At 42.5% G+C, this 18667-nt stretch overlaps 1 protein-coding gene across 3 annotated transcripts in view; it reads left to right on the forward strand.

Annotated features, from left to right (window-relative positions):
- The window catches only part of Cdk5rap1 (CDK5 regulatory subunit associated protein 1), a 30483-nt gene continuing 11816 nt past the window's right edge, over positions 1–18667 (forward strand). The window contains exons 1-10 of one of the 3 annotated variants that reach the window (XM_028775277.1): positions 1–33; positions 2129–2448; positions 4032–4135; positions 4709–4743; positions 6684–6784; positions 11763–11973; positions 13660–13780; positions 14458–14688; positions 15789–15886; positions 17417–17472. In XM_028775277.1, coding sequence (XP_028631110.1) covers positions 2148–2448; positions 4032–4135; positions 4709–4743; positions 6684–6784; positions 11763–11973; positions 13660–13780; positions 14458–14688; positions 15789–15886; positions 17417–17472 — 1258 coding nt within the window. In that variant the 5' untranslated portion in view covers positions 1–33; positions 2129–2147. Of the gene's footprint in view, positions 34–80; positions 131–1762; positions 2449–4031; positions 4136–4708; positions 4744–6683; positions 6785–11762; positions 11974–13659; positions 13781–14457; positions 14689–15788; positions 15887–17416; positions 17473–18667 lie in introns of those variants that run through there. The other 2 variants (XM_028775278.1, XM_028775276.1) reach the window with 2 other exon arrangements.

Below are 18667 nucleotides of genomic sequence, written 5' to 3' on the forward strand. Positions count from 1 at the left end.
CGGTTTCGGACGCGGACATCACTGTTGTGGGAGGTGAGAGACTTGAGAGGGACATGGTGTCCTGCGAGTGACCTGCTGTGGCGCAGGCGGGCTCGCAGCATCCAGGAAAAGCCAGAAGCGCTAGGGAAAGGTATCACTGGGCAGTATTAGGCTTGAGTAAGACCGCTGCCTACTTTTGTATGACCTTGGCCAAGTTACAGCGTCCTTCCAAGCCCTAGCGTTTCCTCCTCTTGTGAAACAGAGATGGGGGTCTGATAGGCCTCGCTGGGTGGCTATGGGGTTCTTGCGGGTTCTTACGGGCACTTGCGGGCATTCACGCAGTGCCGCCGCCACGCCCAGCACTCACGTTCTGGGATGTGGTAGGTGGTTCCTGCCGTGTTGTGCTGTGCAAAACTTTGAGCTTGCGTTTGATCCTCCCACCAGGTTCATCCTAACACTCAGAAATGAAGGCTCCCAGGTCCTGGCCTTGGCCGGCTAGGCAGCAGTGACATTCTGATTCTTTTTTTTGTTTTTTTTTGGTTTTTCGAGACAGGGTTTCTCTGTGTAGCCCTGGCTGTCCTGGAACTCACTCTGTAGACCAGGCTGGCCTGGAACTCAGAAATCTGCCTGCCTCTGCCTCCCAAGTGCTGGGATTAAAGACGTGTGCCACCACTGCCCGGCGACATTCTGATTCTTAAGGTCCATGCTGTGAAAAGAGGTGTGGGCTGTTAGTGAATGGTTGCTGGGAATTGAACTCAGGACCCCTGGAAGAACAGTTAATGCTTTTAACCACTAAGCCAAATCTCTACGACCCCCCAATCTGGCAAAGGGTAAGGTCCTATTGTTCCTTTTTTAAAAAAATTGATGTGGCATTTGTAGTCCAGAGGTGGGAATTTGACTTGTAAAACGTGGTCGCACGGCCGGGCGGTGGTGGCGCACGCCTTTAATCCCAGCACTTGGGAGGCAGAGGCAGGCAGATTTCTTTGAGTTCGAGAGTTCGAGGTTAGCCTGGTCTACAGAGTGAGTTCCAGGACAGCCAGGGCTACACAAAGAAACACTGTCTCGAAAAACCAAACCAAAAAAAAAAAAAAAAAAAAAAAGCCAAAACGTGGTCACACAGCAGTTAAAGGGCAGAGGTAGATGATTTGAAACCTCACATCTGGGCAGTTAAGATGGTTCACATACATGCACAAGAATAAAAATGTGAAAAAAATTTAAAAATCAAACTAAAAGTCTCTGACAGTTGAGTAGGTTTTTTTTTTTTAAATTATGTTTTACTTATTTGGTTTTTGTTTGTGTGCTTATACACATGAATGTGTGCCATAGTGTGTGTAGAGATTAGAAGACAATCTATAGAAATAAGTTCTTTCCCTTTACTGTGTGGCTCTCAGGGAGTCAGGCTTGTTGGCAAGTGCTTTCACTCACCAAGCCATGTCACTGGGCCTCCTTTAGTTATTTTCACCTGTAAATTAGAGATACAATACATTTTAAGAGCCCTCATTATGCTGTCCAGGCAGTCCTGGAACTCCTGGGCTCAAATGGTCTTCCTGCCTTAGCCTCTCAAATTACTGGGAATATAGATTTATCATGCTTGGATTAAGGTAAACTATTACAAAAAGTGCCTTAAGGGAGGTGGTGGTGCACGCCTTTAATCCCAGCACTCAGGAGGCAGAGGCAGGCAGATTTCTGAGTTTGAGGCCATCCTCGTCTACAGTGCAAGTTCAGGACAGTCAGGGCTACACAGAGAAACCCTGTCTCAAAACAAAACAAAACAAAACAAACAACAGTACCTTTGAAATGGGTATGGTAGTATGTGCCTGTGAGTCTGGCTTTTGGAAGACTGAAGTGAGAGGAATGAAGAGAGTTGGAGGTCAGTCTGGGCTACATGGGAAGATCTCAAAAAACAAACAAACAAACAAACAAACAAAACCTAACCTCACATAACCTCACAATCCACCCAGCCTGGACTACACAGGGAGTTGAGTTCCAGGTCAGCCCAAGATAATCCTGAGATTAAGTCTCAGCACCTCTTATGAATCCTGCTCCCCTGATAGAAGCATACTTTCTTCTGTTTTAGCCAGGAGGAGTGTCCAGAGCAGCTCCTTTATCGAATGTTCCAGAAATCCTGGTGTGTTTCATTCTGTTACAGATTTAGGACTGCAAGTGCCATGCATCCTTTACAGTGTGTCCTCCAAGCACAGAGGTTGTCAGCACCATTGACTTCCATGTGCTGGGTGCTGCTTAGGACCTGCAGGGCACATAGTGTGTCCAGCACTTCCTGTCCTAGTCCAGAGGAGAGGCGCTCAGAGGGAGTTCAGAAGGATTTCAGCTCCAGGCTAGCCACTGGACCAACTTTCCAGCATTTTTTAAGAAGTGCTTCAGTTCCTCAAGAAAAACCATCTTCTTCAGAAGTGGAGGACCCACCTCCCTATCTCTCAGCGAATGAACTTCTAGGAAGGCAGAGAAAAGGTTGGCTTTATTTTTTTCCCTTTGGCTTCTTTGCTCTACCACAGTATCTGTGACCTGAATGCTTTTACTGTTCTCTTATTACATTGTTGGCTTTAAGTAGTTGATAGTGTGGGAGGGTTGCTTACTATAAAATCATCAGAGCCTACCAAGTAGCATTACTCTAAAGAAACCCCAGGGCTGGGCTGGCGGAGAGTTGTGTGGAGAGGTGATTGCCTAGCGGGAGTTCCGTCCTCAGCATCCTCATTTCCTCAAGAAAAAAATCAAAGCCATGCACACATGAGTTGCAGTCCTCTTGTTGTTTACGTGTGGAGATATTATAATCCCTGTTTTAATTATAATTTTTAGGATTGCGTTTGAATTACACCATTTATTGCAGTGTGTGGCAGCTGTGAAGGTCGGGATAACCTGTGGGTCTTGGTTGTCTCCCACCACCATGTGAGTTGAGAGGTTAAATGTCATCAGGCTTGGTGGCAGAAGCCTTTATTCACTGAGCCATCTTGGCCAAGCCTACTTCCTATCTTTTGAAGCTAGGTCTTGTTGTGTAGCATAGGTTAGTCTGGAATGAATAATCCTCTTGCCTTAGGCTCCTAACTGATGGAATCACTAATGTCTGCCACCTCTTCTGATTTAGAATGTTTTTTCTTGGGGCTGACAAGATGACTCAGAAGGTAAAGTTGCTGCTGTCAAATCTGATGATGTGAATTTAATCCCTGGAACCCACATGGTGGAAGGAGAGAGCTGACTGCCCCAAGTTATCCTTTGACCTCCGAACTGGTACCATGGCATATGTGCCCACTGTCTTCCAAAATATATAAATAAAAGAATTGGCTAGGCATGTGGCACACACCTTCGATCTCAGCACTTGACAGGCAGAGCAGTGGGGTCTCTGTGAGTTCAAGGGGTAGCTTGGTCTACATAATGAGTCCAGGTTAGCCAGAGCTATATAGTGAGACCCCTGGCAAGACAAAACGAAAACCCTGATGTTTCCTGTACCCCTTTTTTGTTTTACTTTTTGAGAAATAATCTGTCTCTTTAGCCCAGGTTGTCCTGGAGCTCACTGTGTAGCTCAGGCTGACTTCACGTTCATGATTCTCCTGCCTTGGCCTCCCATGTGTTGGCTATATGGGTATGATCTACTATGCCTGGCTTCCACTTGGAATTATAGCCTGCTGGTGATAATGGAGTTGTAACTAAAATATGATTTGAAAGAGCCTACTGAAGTGTGAAATTCATGTTTTAGAACTTTGTGTAAATTTGTATTTTTACTTCATAATATGACCATGTCTTTTTATTTTTATTCTGCAGTGTGTACCCTCTGGCGAATGCTGCTCTTTCCAGAGGCTAGAGAACCACTTTATTTAGAGGGAGAACTATAACACCAGGAAGTTGAATTTAGGCTTTTCTTAGATGAATAAAAATGATCATTAGTCCTTATGGTTTTAGTTGCATCTATAGGCCTATTTCCTTGATTCTTAAGGGGGTACATTTCCCTTATATTTCAAATACTACACAATGAATAGGTGTGTGTATATGCTGTTGTATTTCCTTGTTCTGGAAGGCTATTACTATGCTTTTCATTGTAGTCTACCTCGAGACCTATGGCTGTCAGATGAATGTGAACGACACAGAGATAGCCTGGTCCATTTTACAGAAGAGTGGCTACTTGAGGACCAGCAACCTCCAAGAGGTACTTGAATTCCTTGCTTCCTTGTTTCCTGGACTTCGGCTCCTCTGCTTTGGTGCAAGTTCTTAGATGCGGTATATCTCAGAAAGAGGATGTTGCCTGCTTAGTTAGTTCCTTTGAGTGATGTGTGAATTTCTTTTAGTGACATGTACTGTAGGACTGGCATATACTAGTTCAGCTATTTTGAGCTCTTACGATACTGTTCATCTAGAGGAAGGAGTTACCAAACTTGTGGTAGCATGTGGCTGTAATCCTGGCCTTGGGAAGTGGAGGCAGGAGGATGTAGAATTTGAGAAAGATTGCTTGTGGAGAGTGGAGGTAAGGCTTAAGAAGTTAATGGATAATGGATAAAGAACTTTCATTGGGAAGTCCTCAAAGGAGACAGTGGTAGTGGTTGCATTGTAGTGTTCAAGTGTTCTTGTTATAGCTCTGTAGCCTTAAAAAAGGTTAAAATGATAAGATTTATTTTATGTATGTTTTATCGTAATAATAGAAAAAAGGCAGGTGGACTGCATGGTAGTGAATCTGCAAAGCTAATTTCAAAGTTTATAAGTTTCTTTTCTTGCTCCCTACTAGGCTGATGTGATCCTTCTTGTCACGTGTTCTATCAGGTACAATTTTGTTCTTTCCATAAGAAGTGAATATATTGTGTATCATTGTGTCAAGGAGGCTTACTTATGGAGATGAACCAATGGCCACAGGTCAGTGAGAGTTAAGAGTTTTTCCTGTGGTAGAGATAGTCCTGATATAACTGGCTGGCATTTGCTAAGCATGTCCTGCTTGTTGGGTTCCATGTGAACAGTATACGTGGTTGTATTAATTTAATTCTCACAGTAGCAATTTGAGTGGTTGTTTCTCTTATAAAACCCATGTTATCTGGTAGTACACACTACAATCCTAGCACTGTAGAAGTTGAGGAGGAGGATTGTGAGTTCTAGGCTAGCCTGGATTACACAGTGAGATCTGCCTAAAATGCAAAGAATAGCCACAAAAATGCCCAAACCAAGCTCTATACATTATATAGAGTTTTTAAACCAAAAGTGCTGAGCTCCTAAATTTCCTGATGTGTTCTGGCCACTAATGGCATATTCTTGTAATGTAGGAACCTGATTTGATGTGTAGCCAAATGGTTGGGAAACAGAATTCTGAAAAGAGATGATTGGCATCTTCAGAGGTGACTAGGAAGAACTTGATCATAAGAAATTCATCAAAAGTGATAGCCTGGAGAGGTGGCTCAGCAGTTAAGAGCACTGGCTGCTCTTCTAGAGGACTTGAGTTCATTCAGTTTCTAGCACCCACATGACAGACAGCTCACAGTTGTCTTTAGTTCCAGTTCCAGGGCATCTGGCTTTAAGCTCCTGGCAGACTGTGCTACTAGCTCTGCCCATATTCTTTTGGATCCATGGGTGAAACACACACACACACACACACACACACACACACACACACACACACAGATACACACACAGATACTAACTTATTTTCAACCTGCCTTATTGGCTCAGTTGCTGTGTGCTTCTAATCTCCTGCCTGGGGAAGTGGCCTATCGTCACTTTGCCTGAGATCTCATGTGGCTGGTCACCTTTTTTCCCTCTGAAGCATGGTGACATCTCCCTTCTCTTCCTGTATATCCTAGCTTCCCGGGAGGACCTGGAGTCCCCCCCCCCCCCTTTTCCCTTCCACCCAGCAAATTGGTCCCTGGCATCTTTATTGATTGATCAAGAACCAATTGGGGAACAGGACCTTAGCATCAGAATCACCCCCTACAGATATGATCCCTCTACAGGCACTAGGCACATGGCTGTTGGGTACACAAACATACATGTAGGCAAAATACCCATATACATACCAAATTAAAGAAATGAATTAAAAACAAGCAAACACACCCTTGTTTGTTTGTTTGTTTGTTCAAGGCATGTTAGTGTTTCCATACCTGCCTTTAACATTAACTTATTGATCTGACATATTTTTTTATGGGGCCTCTGTTGAAAGATACTGACTGACCTGTTTGTTAGGAGAGATTTAGAAATGCACCTTCCATAAATCCAGGCTTTAAAGTGCTTGGTTTAATATTGGGACTAAGATAAATCTGTAAGTAGCCCACTAACATCTGACAGAATACTAAGTAAACATCAAGCAAGCCAGGGTGGTGGCTTATGGCTGTAATCCTAGTATTTGGGAGGTCAAGGAAGATGGACTGCTGCAGAATGTTTGAAACAACAGAAACAAATTACCAAGGTCAAGAGAAGCAGAGTTAAGGTGGCTTGTGCTTGAAGGGAGGAGACTCACAGAAGAGCTGGGGAAGGGTTTGTGAAGAACATGGTTCTTGAGTTTTGTTTAAGGCTAGTCTGGATTTTGAGAAGTATAGGGAGGCTATCACCAGGGTAAGAGAAGGATAACAAGTGGTGGCTTCCCAGTTTGTTTTCCTGAGTTAAAGGTAGAGACCTGTGAAAGGGTTCAGATGGCTTTTATTTTCTTTCTATTGTCCTGTTCTCCTGTCTTGCTCTATAGTTTATTTTTGGCTCATTTTTACTACTTTGGATCTTTGCAGGGAGAAGGCTGAGCAGGCCATCTGGAACCGTTTACATCAGCTGAAAGTCCTGAAGACAAAGCGACCACGCTCCCGAGTACCTCTGAGAATTGGGATTCTAGGTATCCAGTTATTTTCAGACTATTCTGTTTTGAGACTTGTGTTACTTGAGTGACAGAAGCCATCTAGGTGGGGCCAAGGCTAGCAAGTGACTTTTCTGGAGATGGGCCACCATTCTGGATGGCCTGTGATAGGTGAGCTCTAAAAATGAGATGTCATCCCAGGATTGCTTCTCACTGCTGATATGCCTTTCCTGTCACTGTTACATGACCTAGTAATTCCTGGGCATCAGCCCACCCTATTGGGCAGATTAACATGAATTTGTACTCTCATGTAGTAATGCTGTGTAGACAAATTGATGATTTTATAATTCCTAAGTTTATACAAGTAATTTTGAGCCCTCTAAAAGCAGCAAGTAGTGCTCTGTAAACCTTCATGTGTCATAGGCTAATTGTACTAGGATAAGAAAATGGGCTTGGGACAGATTTGTGATCAAGGAAACACATTCATTCTAGGTCAGGGCCAAGGATGCAGCCACAGGTGTGCACTATGATAGAGCAAGGCCGTGTGAATTGTTGCTTTGAACTTATAATGAGCTTGTAGAATGAAACACTGCTTTGAACTTACTAATTTACTATAGACATCTTCCTGTAACCCCCATTTATGTAACATTTTATCTGAGGTAATTTTATAAAGAACTTTTGCCTAAGAAGGTATACAAAGGCCAGAGAGAAGAAATAAAGTGTGGCATCTAGCCTCTGCCCCATCCACCAAATGTATATATATATTTGTATATATATGTCTGTATGTATGCACAATATATCTATATGTATATGTGTCTAACTGTCTCTATATGTGCATACATACATGTATAGTTACATGTGTTTTATGTAAGTATACATGAACACTTTTGGAATTGTTGAGACAGGTGGTTGGGCCCAGTCAAAGTGTGTTTATGTGTGTCTGTGTGTGTTTATGTGTGTGTTTGAATTCCCCCTTTCTTTCTCTTCTTTTCTCTCTGGCTCATAAAGTCTTTTTTTTTTTTTTTTTTTGAGACAAGGTTTCTCTATGTAGCCCTGGCTGTCCTGGAACTCACTCTGTAGACCAGGCTGGCCTCGAACTCAGAAATCCGCCTGCCTCTACCTCCCAAGTGCTGGGATTAAAGGCGTGCGCCACCACTGCCCGGCTGGCTCATAAAGTCTTAACAAACACCAAGCCTCTCATCTGATCAGTGAGGGGCCCATGAGTTGAAGAACAAAGAACCCAAATACTTAGATTTTTCTTTTTTAATCTCCTCCTGCTTCTAGCAGAAGATAATTGCCAGAAGCCAGAGGCTTTTGGCCTTAGAATAGCAAAGAGGTTTTTTTTTTTTTTTTTTGTTTTGTTTTGTTTTGTTTTTGTTTCTTGTTTTTTTTTTTTTTTTTCGAGACAGGGTTTCACTGTGTAGCCCTGGCTGTCCTGGAACTCACTCTGTAGACCAGGCTGGCCTTGAACTCAGAAATCCACCCACCTCTGCCTCCCAAGTGCTGGGATTAAAGGCGTGTGCCACCACCGCCTGGTCAGAATAGCAAAGAGTTAAAAAATAGAAGAATTGCCAAAGATAAAGCAGAGTTGGCCGTGATGATCGCTTACTCTGTATCCCTTTGCTGCCTTCCTTAGGAAACAGTGCTGGGATAGGCTGCTGACACTAGAGTTTTTCCTTTGGAGCAGTGGCTCTCAAGCTTCCTAATGCTGTGACCCTTTAATACAGTTCCTCATGTTGTGGTGGCCCCCAACCATAAATTATTTTCATTGCTACTTCATAACTGTAATTTTGCTACTGTTATGAACCATAGTGTACATATCTAATATGCAGGCTATCTGATATGTGACCCCTGTGAAAGCCCCAAGGAGTCATGACTCACAGGTTGAGACCCACTGCTCTAGAGGCCTGGATCACAGGGTATATAAATTAACCTTCCCTTCCCGATGCATCTCTTTTACTTGATGATAGAGTTACAAGATTAAGTGAGGTGATGGTCCTACAGGAGCTTTTTATACTGGGAAGCAGTCGGTGCTCAGAGAGTGATGAGCTTCCTAGCCTGATGTAGTATGTGATACAGTGACGGCTACAGGAGTAGCCTTGGAGTCTGGAGGACAACATGAGTTTCCAGTGTAATTATCTTTGATGTGAAATACTGAACATGCCCAAGTGAAAATCCAGGTCTGTCCTGACCAATATGGTAGCTGGTAGTCACATTTAAAATAAGAGTTCAAAAATCACTTCTTGGCTGGGCAGTGGTGGCGCATGCCTTTAATCCCAGCACTTGGGAGGCAGAGGCAGGTGGATTTCTGAGTTCAAGGCCAGCCTGGTCTACAGAGTGAGTTCCAGGACAGCCAGAACTACACAGGGAAACCCTGTCTCAAAAACTCCAAAAAAAAAAGAAAAAAAAAAAAGAAAAATCACTTCTTCCTTTACATCAGACGTGTTTCAGCTTCTGAGTAGCCACACCTGATTAGGGGCCACAGCCCCTGCAGTCGTTTCCGTCTAGCATATTCCTTCTCCGTGTTAGAAGTTCTGTTGGACAGTTCTGGTCTTGCTAGCCAGGATACAGTTCAAAAATAAATGACTGGGGGTTGGTAAGGTGGCTCAGTGGGAGAGCACTTGCCATCAAACCTGCTGATCTGAGTTTGATTCTCGAAACTCTTATGATAGAAGGAGAGAACCAACTTTGTCTTCTGTATCCCGGAGTGTACACGTGTGTACACACACACAGACACACACACGCATACACAAAGGTAAAAAAATACTTTAATCAAAAGAAAACTGTATTTTTTTCTGTCCCAGATTTTGGTTAATATATTTAACTTTATGGATAGCAGACTGTTGTAGTATGGTTAAGTTAATCACTCTTAATATGCCAACACACAGCCTCTGCCTCCTGAGTGCAGGTAGTAAGGAGTGCACCACCACCGCCCGGCTCTTTTTTTTTTTTTTTTTTTAAAACACATTTTTTTTTTTGTATATGAGTACACTGTCACTGTCTTCAGACACACTAGAAGAGGGCATCAGATCCCATTACAGATGGTTATGAGCCACCATGTGGTTGGTGGGAATTGAACTCAGGACCTCTGGAAGAGCAGTCAGTGCTCTTAACCATTGAGCCATCTCTCCAGCCCCTATTCTCTACTCTTATAATAGAATTATTCATCTTTATTTATAACCGTCTCTTTTCCAGATACACATCAAAACCTGTGGACACATCCCTAGATCACATGACCCAGGAGCTCAGACCATACCTAGAAAGAATGTTTTCTTTGGTCATTTTTTTGTCCCCAGCCTATTTTTCTCCTCTGAGTACAGTTATGTTCTTGTAATGCATGAAAGCTCACTGGACTCCTTTTCTACCTGATGCAGCCCTCACTATTCTACATGGAGGGAGCACATTTTATTCTTGATTCTGACTTTGTTATATTTTTCTGGCAAAACAACTTAAACTGTCGCCTTAAACCTTCTGTCAACTACCCTAACTTTCTAAAATTATTTAAGTCAAATCAGAATTCCATAAAATCATTAATTCATCTAAACAGCATTATCTCATAAAAGTTCATCTTCATGCTGACCTGTAGGAAAATTGCCCGATAGAATGGGCTATCACCCAGGAAGTAGTCACACCAGGCTGTAGGCAATGAGGGTCTCTCCACACCGAATCACACCATTCCACATATATGAGGAATATAGCAATGACAGACATGAGAAGACACATCAGTAGCAAGAAGCAGTCCTGAGATGAAGCCCCTGGGACTGTGCCTCTTCAAGGTACAGCCATTGCAGCTGTGCAAAACAGTGGCCTGTCTCCAGGAAGCTCACCTGCCCACTTCTCTTCTTCCTGTGTGGTGTCCGCCAGGCAAGCCTAGGTTGGGTAAATTTAACAGCTTGAACAATGGGGCTAGGGTGGGGAGATGGCTCAGTGGCTAAGAACATATATTACTCTTCCACAGGACCTGAGTTGGTTTCAACTCCAGCTCCCTGAGATCCAACACCCTTCTGACTACACAGGCACCTGTAGTCACATGCATCCCCACCCCAATAATTATAAACAAAATCTTTGAAAAAATCTTAAAAAAACAAACTGTGGGGCTGGAGAGGTGTATCAGCAGTTAAGAGCATATACTGTTCTTACAGAGGACCCAAATTTGGTTCCCAGCATCTGCGTTGGGCTGCTTACAACTGCTTGTAATAGCAGATCCAAGAGATTCAATACCCTTTTGTAAATTTCACAGGCAACTGCACTCATGTGCACATACATACACAGGTGCACATTTACATAAACAAAAATAAAATCTTTAAAGAAACCCCAAACAACTAATCAGTGTAAGGAGTTTGTAAAGGGTGTACTTTAAAGATGTCTCTTCCTCCCCCCTACCCCCCCCCCAAACAGGGTTTTCCTGTGAAGCCCTGGAGCTCACTCCATAGATTGGGCTGGCATGATCCATCTGCCTCTTACTCCTGAGTCAGGAGTTAAAGGTGTATGCTGCCACTAGTTCACTTTAAAGTTTTATGGACTTAATAAAATAATGTTTTTTGGGGGGGGTTTATGAATTATATCAGCATAATTATATCATTTCTCAGGTTTAGTAAATATTATGGGCTAAAGAGAAAAAAGTGTAAGTGTAGTTGTAAACTTAGAAATAGGCTTCTGATATAAAATATTTTTATTTTAATGGTAATTAATTTTTAACTTTGGGAAGAAGCAATTTCTGTTTGAGAAGCTTTTGAAGGGCAGAGAATGCTGCTCAGTCATTTACAGTGAGCTTGGTTAGTATGTAGGTGCTGAGTTCCATCTCCAGCAATGATGAAAAGATTGAGTTGCTCTATGATGTTCTTGTAGTTGAAGAGATGGGTTCAGTGCTATGGGCTCAGTTTGAAGGGTAATACAAAATTCTTAAAATAGTTTTCTGTGTTTTGGTATTCAATGCAAGTTATAAATCATGTGCACTGAGCAAAAGCCAGGAAACAGGCGAGCCAGGGAAAAGCTGCTACTTTGTTTTGCTTCCTAGGCTGCATGGCTGAGAGACTGAAGGGAGAGATCCTCAACAGGGAGAAAATGGTCGATCTCTTGGCTGGCCCAGATGCCTATCGAGACCTTCCCCGGCTGCTGGCTGTTGTGGAGTCAGGTCAGCAAGCAGCAAACGTGCTTCTCTCTCTGGATGAGACCTACGCGGATATCATGCCAGTCCAGACGAGCCCCAGTGCCACCTCTGCCTTTGTGTGAGTCACTGAGAGCTGGGGGTGAGCGGCCCCATCCCTTCTCTCTTGCTTTTGGAGTAGCATGCTAATCTTACTATGTTGAGCATAGGAAAAGGAATCAGTTTGCACAGTTATGGTACAACATACAGAAACCAACCTCTGATGCAGTAAAACCCCTTACACCGTCATCCCTGCCACACTCATCATTCCTGCTCCCTGCTCTCTGACGCCATTTCTCAAAGGTTTCCATGTCAGTCATTTATTTCTTTTGATTTTTTTATTTGTTTTTTTTTTGTTTGTTTTTTTAAGACGGTTTCTCTGTGTAGCTCTGGCCATCCTGGAATTTGCTCTGTAAACCAGGCTGGCTTTGAACTCAGAGATAGACCTGCCTCTGCCTCCTGCATGCTGGGATAAAAGGAGCATGCTACCACCACTCAGCCTGTCCTTTCTTGCTTAATTCTTCTATAACTATTCCTTGTATACTTGTATATGGATTCTTTTCTATATCCTCCTTTTAAAACATAAATATTCTTGCATGTATGCCTGCAGGCCAGAAGAGGGCACCAGATCCCATTACAGATCATTATGAGCCACCATGTGGTTCCTGGGAATTGAACTCAGGACCACTGGAAGAGTAGCCAGTGCTCTTCTGAGCCATCTCTCCAGTTCAATGTTATTGTTTTATGTTTATTTTCACTTAAGGAAGTATTTTGGGCTTTCTTGATAGAAAACCTTTTTTTTTTTTTTTTTTTTTTAAAAAAAAAAGCTGGGGTAATATATGCTTGCAATCTGAGGCCAAGGCAGGAAGATTGTTGTGAATTTGTGGCCATTTTGTATGTTCCAGGCTAGTGTCTGTTATTTAGAAAGCCATCTGTTTAGAATTAGAAAACAGTAGCTGGGAAGAAGCGTAACAGTTGGGAGCAGGAGGCAGGAGCATTGCTTGCTGTGTGTTCAAGGCAGTCTGGCAATTCAGGACTCCATTGATAGACCCTGACTCAGAAAAGCAAAGCTGGAGTCAGATATGGTGATGCATATCTGTAAATGCAACACTTGGTAGATAGGGGCAGGAGGATCAGGAGTTCAAGATCATCCATGGTTTTTGCTACAAAGCAAGTTTAAATCTAACCTGATCCACATAAGATCCCATCTCAAAGAAAAAGATTGTGTGAGAAATGCAAGCTATATTTTAAATTCAGGGTCTGTTTTATAACATGTATAGACAGAGAGTTTGTTTTCAGTTTTCTACGTAAAAGTTCCAATATTAGTATAGGTATATACTAATATACCTATAAAAAATGACAGCAGTGCTGGGTGGTGGTGGTGGTGCACGCCTTTAATCCCAGCACTTGGGAGGCAGAGGCAGGCAGATCTCTGAGTTTTGAGGCCAGCCTGGTCTACAGAGTGAGTTCCAGGACAGCCCGGGCTACACAGAGAAACCCTGTCTCGAAAAACCAAAAAAAAAAAAAGAGACAGCAGCGCTGCAGGTGCTGAGTCAGCCCTTACCACTGTGCTTCCTCACCAACGTTCCAGCAGTTCCAGTCTGGTTCATAGTCTGTGATTATACACTTCCAGACGTCACATTGGATAGTGTGACGTTAGAGGCAAAGAAAAAACTTAAGACAACTGTAGAGCTGTGACCCATTGCTTGAAATGTGCTAAGACAACATTGCCCCCTTGTTAACTGTGTCCTGATCCTTTCTTCCCTAGATCCATTATGCGGGGCTGCGACAACATGTGCAGTTACTGTATCGTTCCTTTCACTCGTGGCAGGGAGAGGAGTCGGCCGGTTGCCTCCATTCTAGATGAAGTGAGGAAGCTTTCTGACCAGGTGAAGTTAGTCAAGCTCTCTTCTGCTGAGCATGTTCTGGCCAGGCTTAGGACAACTTTTCTAGTTATGTACCTATGTTATCTCTTCCCCGCCTATCCACAGGTAGTTCCATCTCTGATAGCTTGTAAAACCTATTTTCATCTGCCCAAATACTAAGTTTATCTCCCTCTTTCCCATTTTCAACTCCCCTATAGTACAAAACTCCTTTAGGATAGATATATTCTGTTTAAGGGATTGATGGTGATAGAAACCTGCGTTTACTTCCTGAGTTGGGGTTACTGGCATGCATGTTCTTTACTGCAGGTTTTATTCTGTTGTTCGGTCTTTAGATAAGATATTCAGGTGTGAAATTATTGGAATAAAGATAGATTTCTATATGTTTCTTGGTAGGCTCATCTAATATTATTAAAAATTTATTTAAATTTGTGTTTTGACTCCATTTCTGTCTGCCTCCATGTATGAGGGTATCAGATAACCTGGAACTGGAATTACAGACAGTTGTCAGCTGCCATGCAGGTGTTGAGATTTGAATCTGGTCCTTTGGAAGAGCAGCCAGTGCTCTTGACCACTGAGCTGTCTCTCCAGCTCCTGATTCAGCTAAGTTTTAATCAGTGGTTTGACATGAAGCTGTTCACTAAGTTTTAAACTTGTTTTCAACATATCTTTCCTGTTCTCAGGGGTTAAAAGAAGTGACACTTCTTGGTCAGAATGTTAATAGTTTTCGGGACAATTCAGAAGTCCATTTCAGTAATGCAGGATCTGCCAGCCTCAGCCGTGGCTTTACCACCAACTATAAACCCAAACAAGGAGGGCTTCGTTTTTCTCACCTTCTGGATCAGGTTTCAAGAATAGATCCTGAAATGAGGATCCGTTTCACCTCTCCTCACCCCAAGGATTTTCCTGATGAGGTGAGTGTTGATGATATTTAGTGTTGTAACAAATGTTATCAGCGCCCTAAAGCATATTATTTCCTGGATCCAGTAGTATACAGCAGAGACCTTGAATTCTGCTTTGAGGATTCTATGTTACATTACAATATCTCCTTGCAGACCTACTGGCCCTTTGGGAAGATTTTAAAGTCCCCCAGGGTCAGGAAGGCAATGGGATGGTTTTGAATGGGAGGCTGGGACCACTTGTTCTGTCAGGGTGGGCAGCTGCATGGTAGTGATATTGTGGCAGGGATATAGTGAGGACAGAAGGAGGCAATGTGATGTACCTAGACTAAAGCCTGAGACACACTTGGGCTCAAATCCCAGCTCCTGTCCAGTGTGTAATTCATGTTTATAATCCTAGCTTTGGGAAGTTGACACAGGTGGATTATGAGTTCCAGGCCAGCCTTGGCTACATAGTGAGTGCCAGGACAGTTAGGACAACTTAGCAAGACTATGTCTTCTGTTTTTTTTTTTCTTTTCCAAGACAGGGTTTCTCTGTGTAGCTCTGGCTGTCTTGGAACTCACTTTAACTCAGAGGTCTGCCTGCCTCTGTCACCCAAGTGCTGGGATTAAATGTGTGCACCCAATCAAACTTTTTTTTTGGTTTTTCGAGACAGGGTTTCTCTGTATAGCCCTGGCTGTCCTGTAACTCACTCTGTAGACCAGGCTGGCCTCGAACTCCGTAATTCTCCTGCCTCTGTCTCCCAAGTGCTGGGATTAAAGGTGTGTGCCACTACTGCCCGGCCAATCAAACTTTTAATTACTGGAAAATTAGCCTTTGAGGAGAAACAACAAGAGTAGTATTCTACTGAGCACTGTGTTACATGCCTTCAATTCCGGCACTCAGGAAGCAGACAGAGTCAGGCAGATTGCTGAATTGGATGCCAGCCTTATCTACATAGAGAAATATGGTCTTAAATGAAACAAAGCAAAAACTGAAACAAAACAAAAACTGAAACAAAACAAAAACTGAAACAAAACAGCAGCAACCTCCTCCCAGAATGTAGAGAATATTGTTTTTCTACATGATTCTTTGGTTAGCGTTAGGTAACCCATAATGTGTTCTGTTTAATCAGGTTCTTCAGTTGATTCGTGAGAGACACAACATCTGTAAGCAGATCCACCTGCCAGCCCAGAGTGGAAGCAACCGTGTACTGGATGCCATGCGGAGAGGGTCAGACTTACTTGGGAAGAGGGCATTCTTTACCTTTCCAGTTTTCCTGAATAAGTATACATTGCTTTTGTTGCTAGGACCTAATAAAGTATATAACACACAGAAGCAAATTAATAAGTGATTATTGTTTGAGTAAATCTGTGGACAGTTGAAAAAAAATTTTTTTTTAAAAGATTTATTTATTGTATATGAGTACACTGTTGCTGTTTCAGACACACCAGAAGAGGGCATCAGATCCCATTACAGATGGTTGTGAGCCTTCATGTGGTTGCTGGGAGTTGAACTCAGGGCCTCTAGCAGAGTAGTCAGTGCTCTTAATCACTGAGCCATCTCTCCAGCCCTTCTGTGGACAGTTTAACTTGCTGCTGTACAGCCACTAAACAGAATAGGGATTGAGTCTCTATTTGCTTAACATTTTTTTAAAATAAGTGCTTACTGGGTGACATATTTTAAATTTTATTTTATTTTTTTGTGTATGGGGTAGGGTGTTGTTTTGATTTGTTTGGTCTTTCAAGACAGGGTTTCTCTGTGTAGTCCTGGGTGTCCTGGAACTTACTCTGTAGACTAGGCTGGCCTCAAGCTCATAGAGATCTGCCTTCCCCTGCCTCTTCAGTGCTTGGATTGAAAGTGTGCTCCACAACCACCTGGTGAAATTTTAGACTTTAAAAACTTGCAGGAATAATGAAGGTTTTTAGGTCTTCGACTATAAATACAGGTCACATGATTCACTTTGGTGAGACTGGCTATAATATGACCCAGACAGAGTTCATAGAACTAGAACTTTACCTTAGTTTCCAGAGAGGCAAAGGTTAAGGGACTTATTTTAGTTTTAAATTTTTATTTATTGTGTAAGTAATAAATGGTGGTGGGTCTTCTGCCTGCATATGTGTCTACATCACATGTGTGCATTGTTCAAGGAGGCCAGAAGAAGGCATCAGATGCCCTGAGATCGGAGTGACAGATGGTTGTGAGCTGCCATGTGGGTTCCAAGAGCTGAATAGACAGTGCTCTTGACCACTGAGCCACTGAGCCATCTCTCCAACCCCTAGAGATCTGCTTAAGGGTTTGATTTTTTTTTTTTTTTGATTCATTAAATGTAAAGTCCTTAGGAGCTGCAGTATGTGTGTGTGGAAAGCAGAGGACAAGTGTCATGGGTTGTTTTTTTCTTCTACCATGTATGTATGTTCCAGGGATTGAACTTAAATCATCAGGTTTGGTAACAAGCATCTATCTGCTGAGATATCTTACTGGCCCAAGGGGTGTTTTATGTACTCCTCTACATTTGTGGATTGAAAAATGAATGCATGTGTAAATTCATAGTGTTGTCTCTCTATTGCATTCATTTAAATAAGATTGAGCCAGGGGTGGCGGTGTACTCCTATGATGCTAGCACTTGGGAAGTAGAGCCAGGAAGAACAGAAGTTTAAGGCTAACTTGAGCTACATGAGACCTTCTTGTAACCTTACCCTCCCCTCCCCTAAAAAGGATGAATAGTTCATCTGCGTCTTTTCTTTTTGTTGTTTACTGCAGATACTCAATAGAAGCGTACGTGGCATTAGTTCATCATATCAGAGAGTCCATCCCAGGTACATTGAAGAAATGCTTAGTATATTACCACAGTCCACAGTCATCTTGTTCAACTACCAGCCTCTGGCACTACGCTGTCATGTCCTAGTTTTGCTGCTTCTGTGTTCATTTTCTGCTTCCCTAGTTTCCTCTTTCTGTTCCACTTTCCTCTCTGTCTTTCTGAGTGTATGTGTGTGTGCTCATGTCTTAGGGCCATATGCTTTGCCACTGAACTGTATCTCTGCACCTGGGTTTTGCTACTGTGTATTGTTATGTTGCTCAGGGTGGCCTGGCCTTGAACTTGATCTTTCATCTTCATTGCTATTGCTTGGATTATAAACATGCACTACCATGTATTCAGCTATAATTAGGTTTATGGCAGATTTTAGATATCCTATTATATGCTTTTCCTTTCCCCTTTCTTCTAATAAAATTACTGTCTGTTTGATTTCTTTTGCTAAGATTTGGTTGAGAATATTGTCTGAAAGTTCCCTCAAATTCTATTCTTTCTTTCTGAGCCTAGAGTTTATTATGTAGACTAGGTTGGCCTCAAGCTCACAGAGATCCGCCTGTGTCTGTCTCCCTTATGCAGAGACTCAAGGTATGTGCCACCACACCCAGCCCCAAGTTCTAATTCCTGATTTGTGTATTATGCACACTTATTTGTGTTTTGATGGATCAGGATGCTGCTACAGCTGGGTTTACTGGCTTTGTAGTGAGTACTGTGTTATTAACTATGTGACAACAAAGATTTGTCATTTATAAAATAAATAGTGCTCATGTCATTTGACTTTGGTGGCAGTTGAATAGTTAGTGGTGACATATAACACTTTCTACATACTAAGTATCTGATAATTCTTGCTGCTGCTTTGTAAATCAATGTTTGATCATATATACATATGCTCAGTTGTTACGAATTAAGGAAAATATATAGATATAATCTAGTTTAGAGGTAGAGTGTTCAAGGCCCTAGGTTCTGTCCCTAGCACTGTAGAAAAACAATCCTCTACTTCCAAATGATAGCAACAAAACAAATTACATAGCTGTATATGTTTGTATGAAGTATGGAAAGACTTACTAATAAAAGTAGGACCCGGAGCTGGAATGCTAGTGGTAGAATACTTATCTAGCATATAGTTAGGTTCCGTCTTTAACTCTGTCTTAACCGGTTGGAAACTGCACTTCTGCAGTATCTCTGGATATAGCATGTAAAGC

The sequence above is a fragment of the Grammomys surdaster genome, unplaced genomic scaffold, assembly GCF_004785775.1.
Source record: "Grammomys surdaster isolate TR1022 unplaced genomic scaffold, NIH_TR_1.0 254, whole genome shotgun sequence".
Lineage (NCBI taxonomy): Eukaryota > Metazoa > Chordata > Mammalia > Rodentia > Muridae > Grammomys > Grammomys surdaster.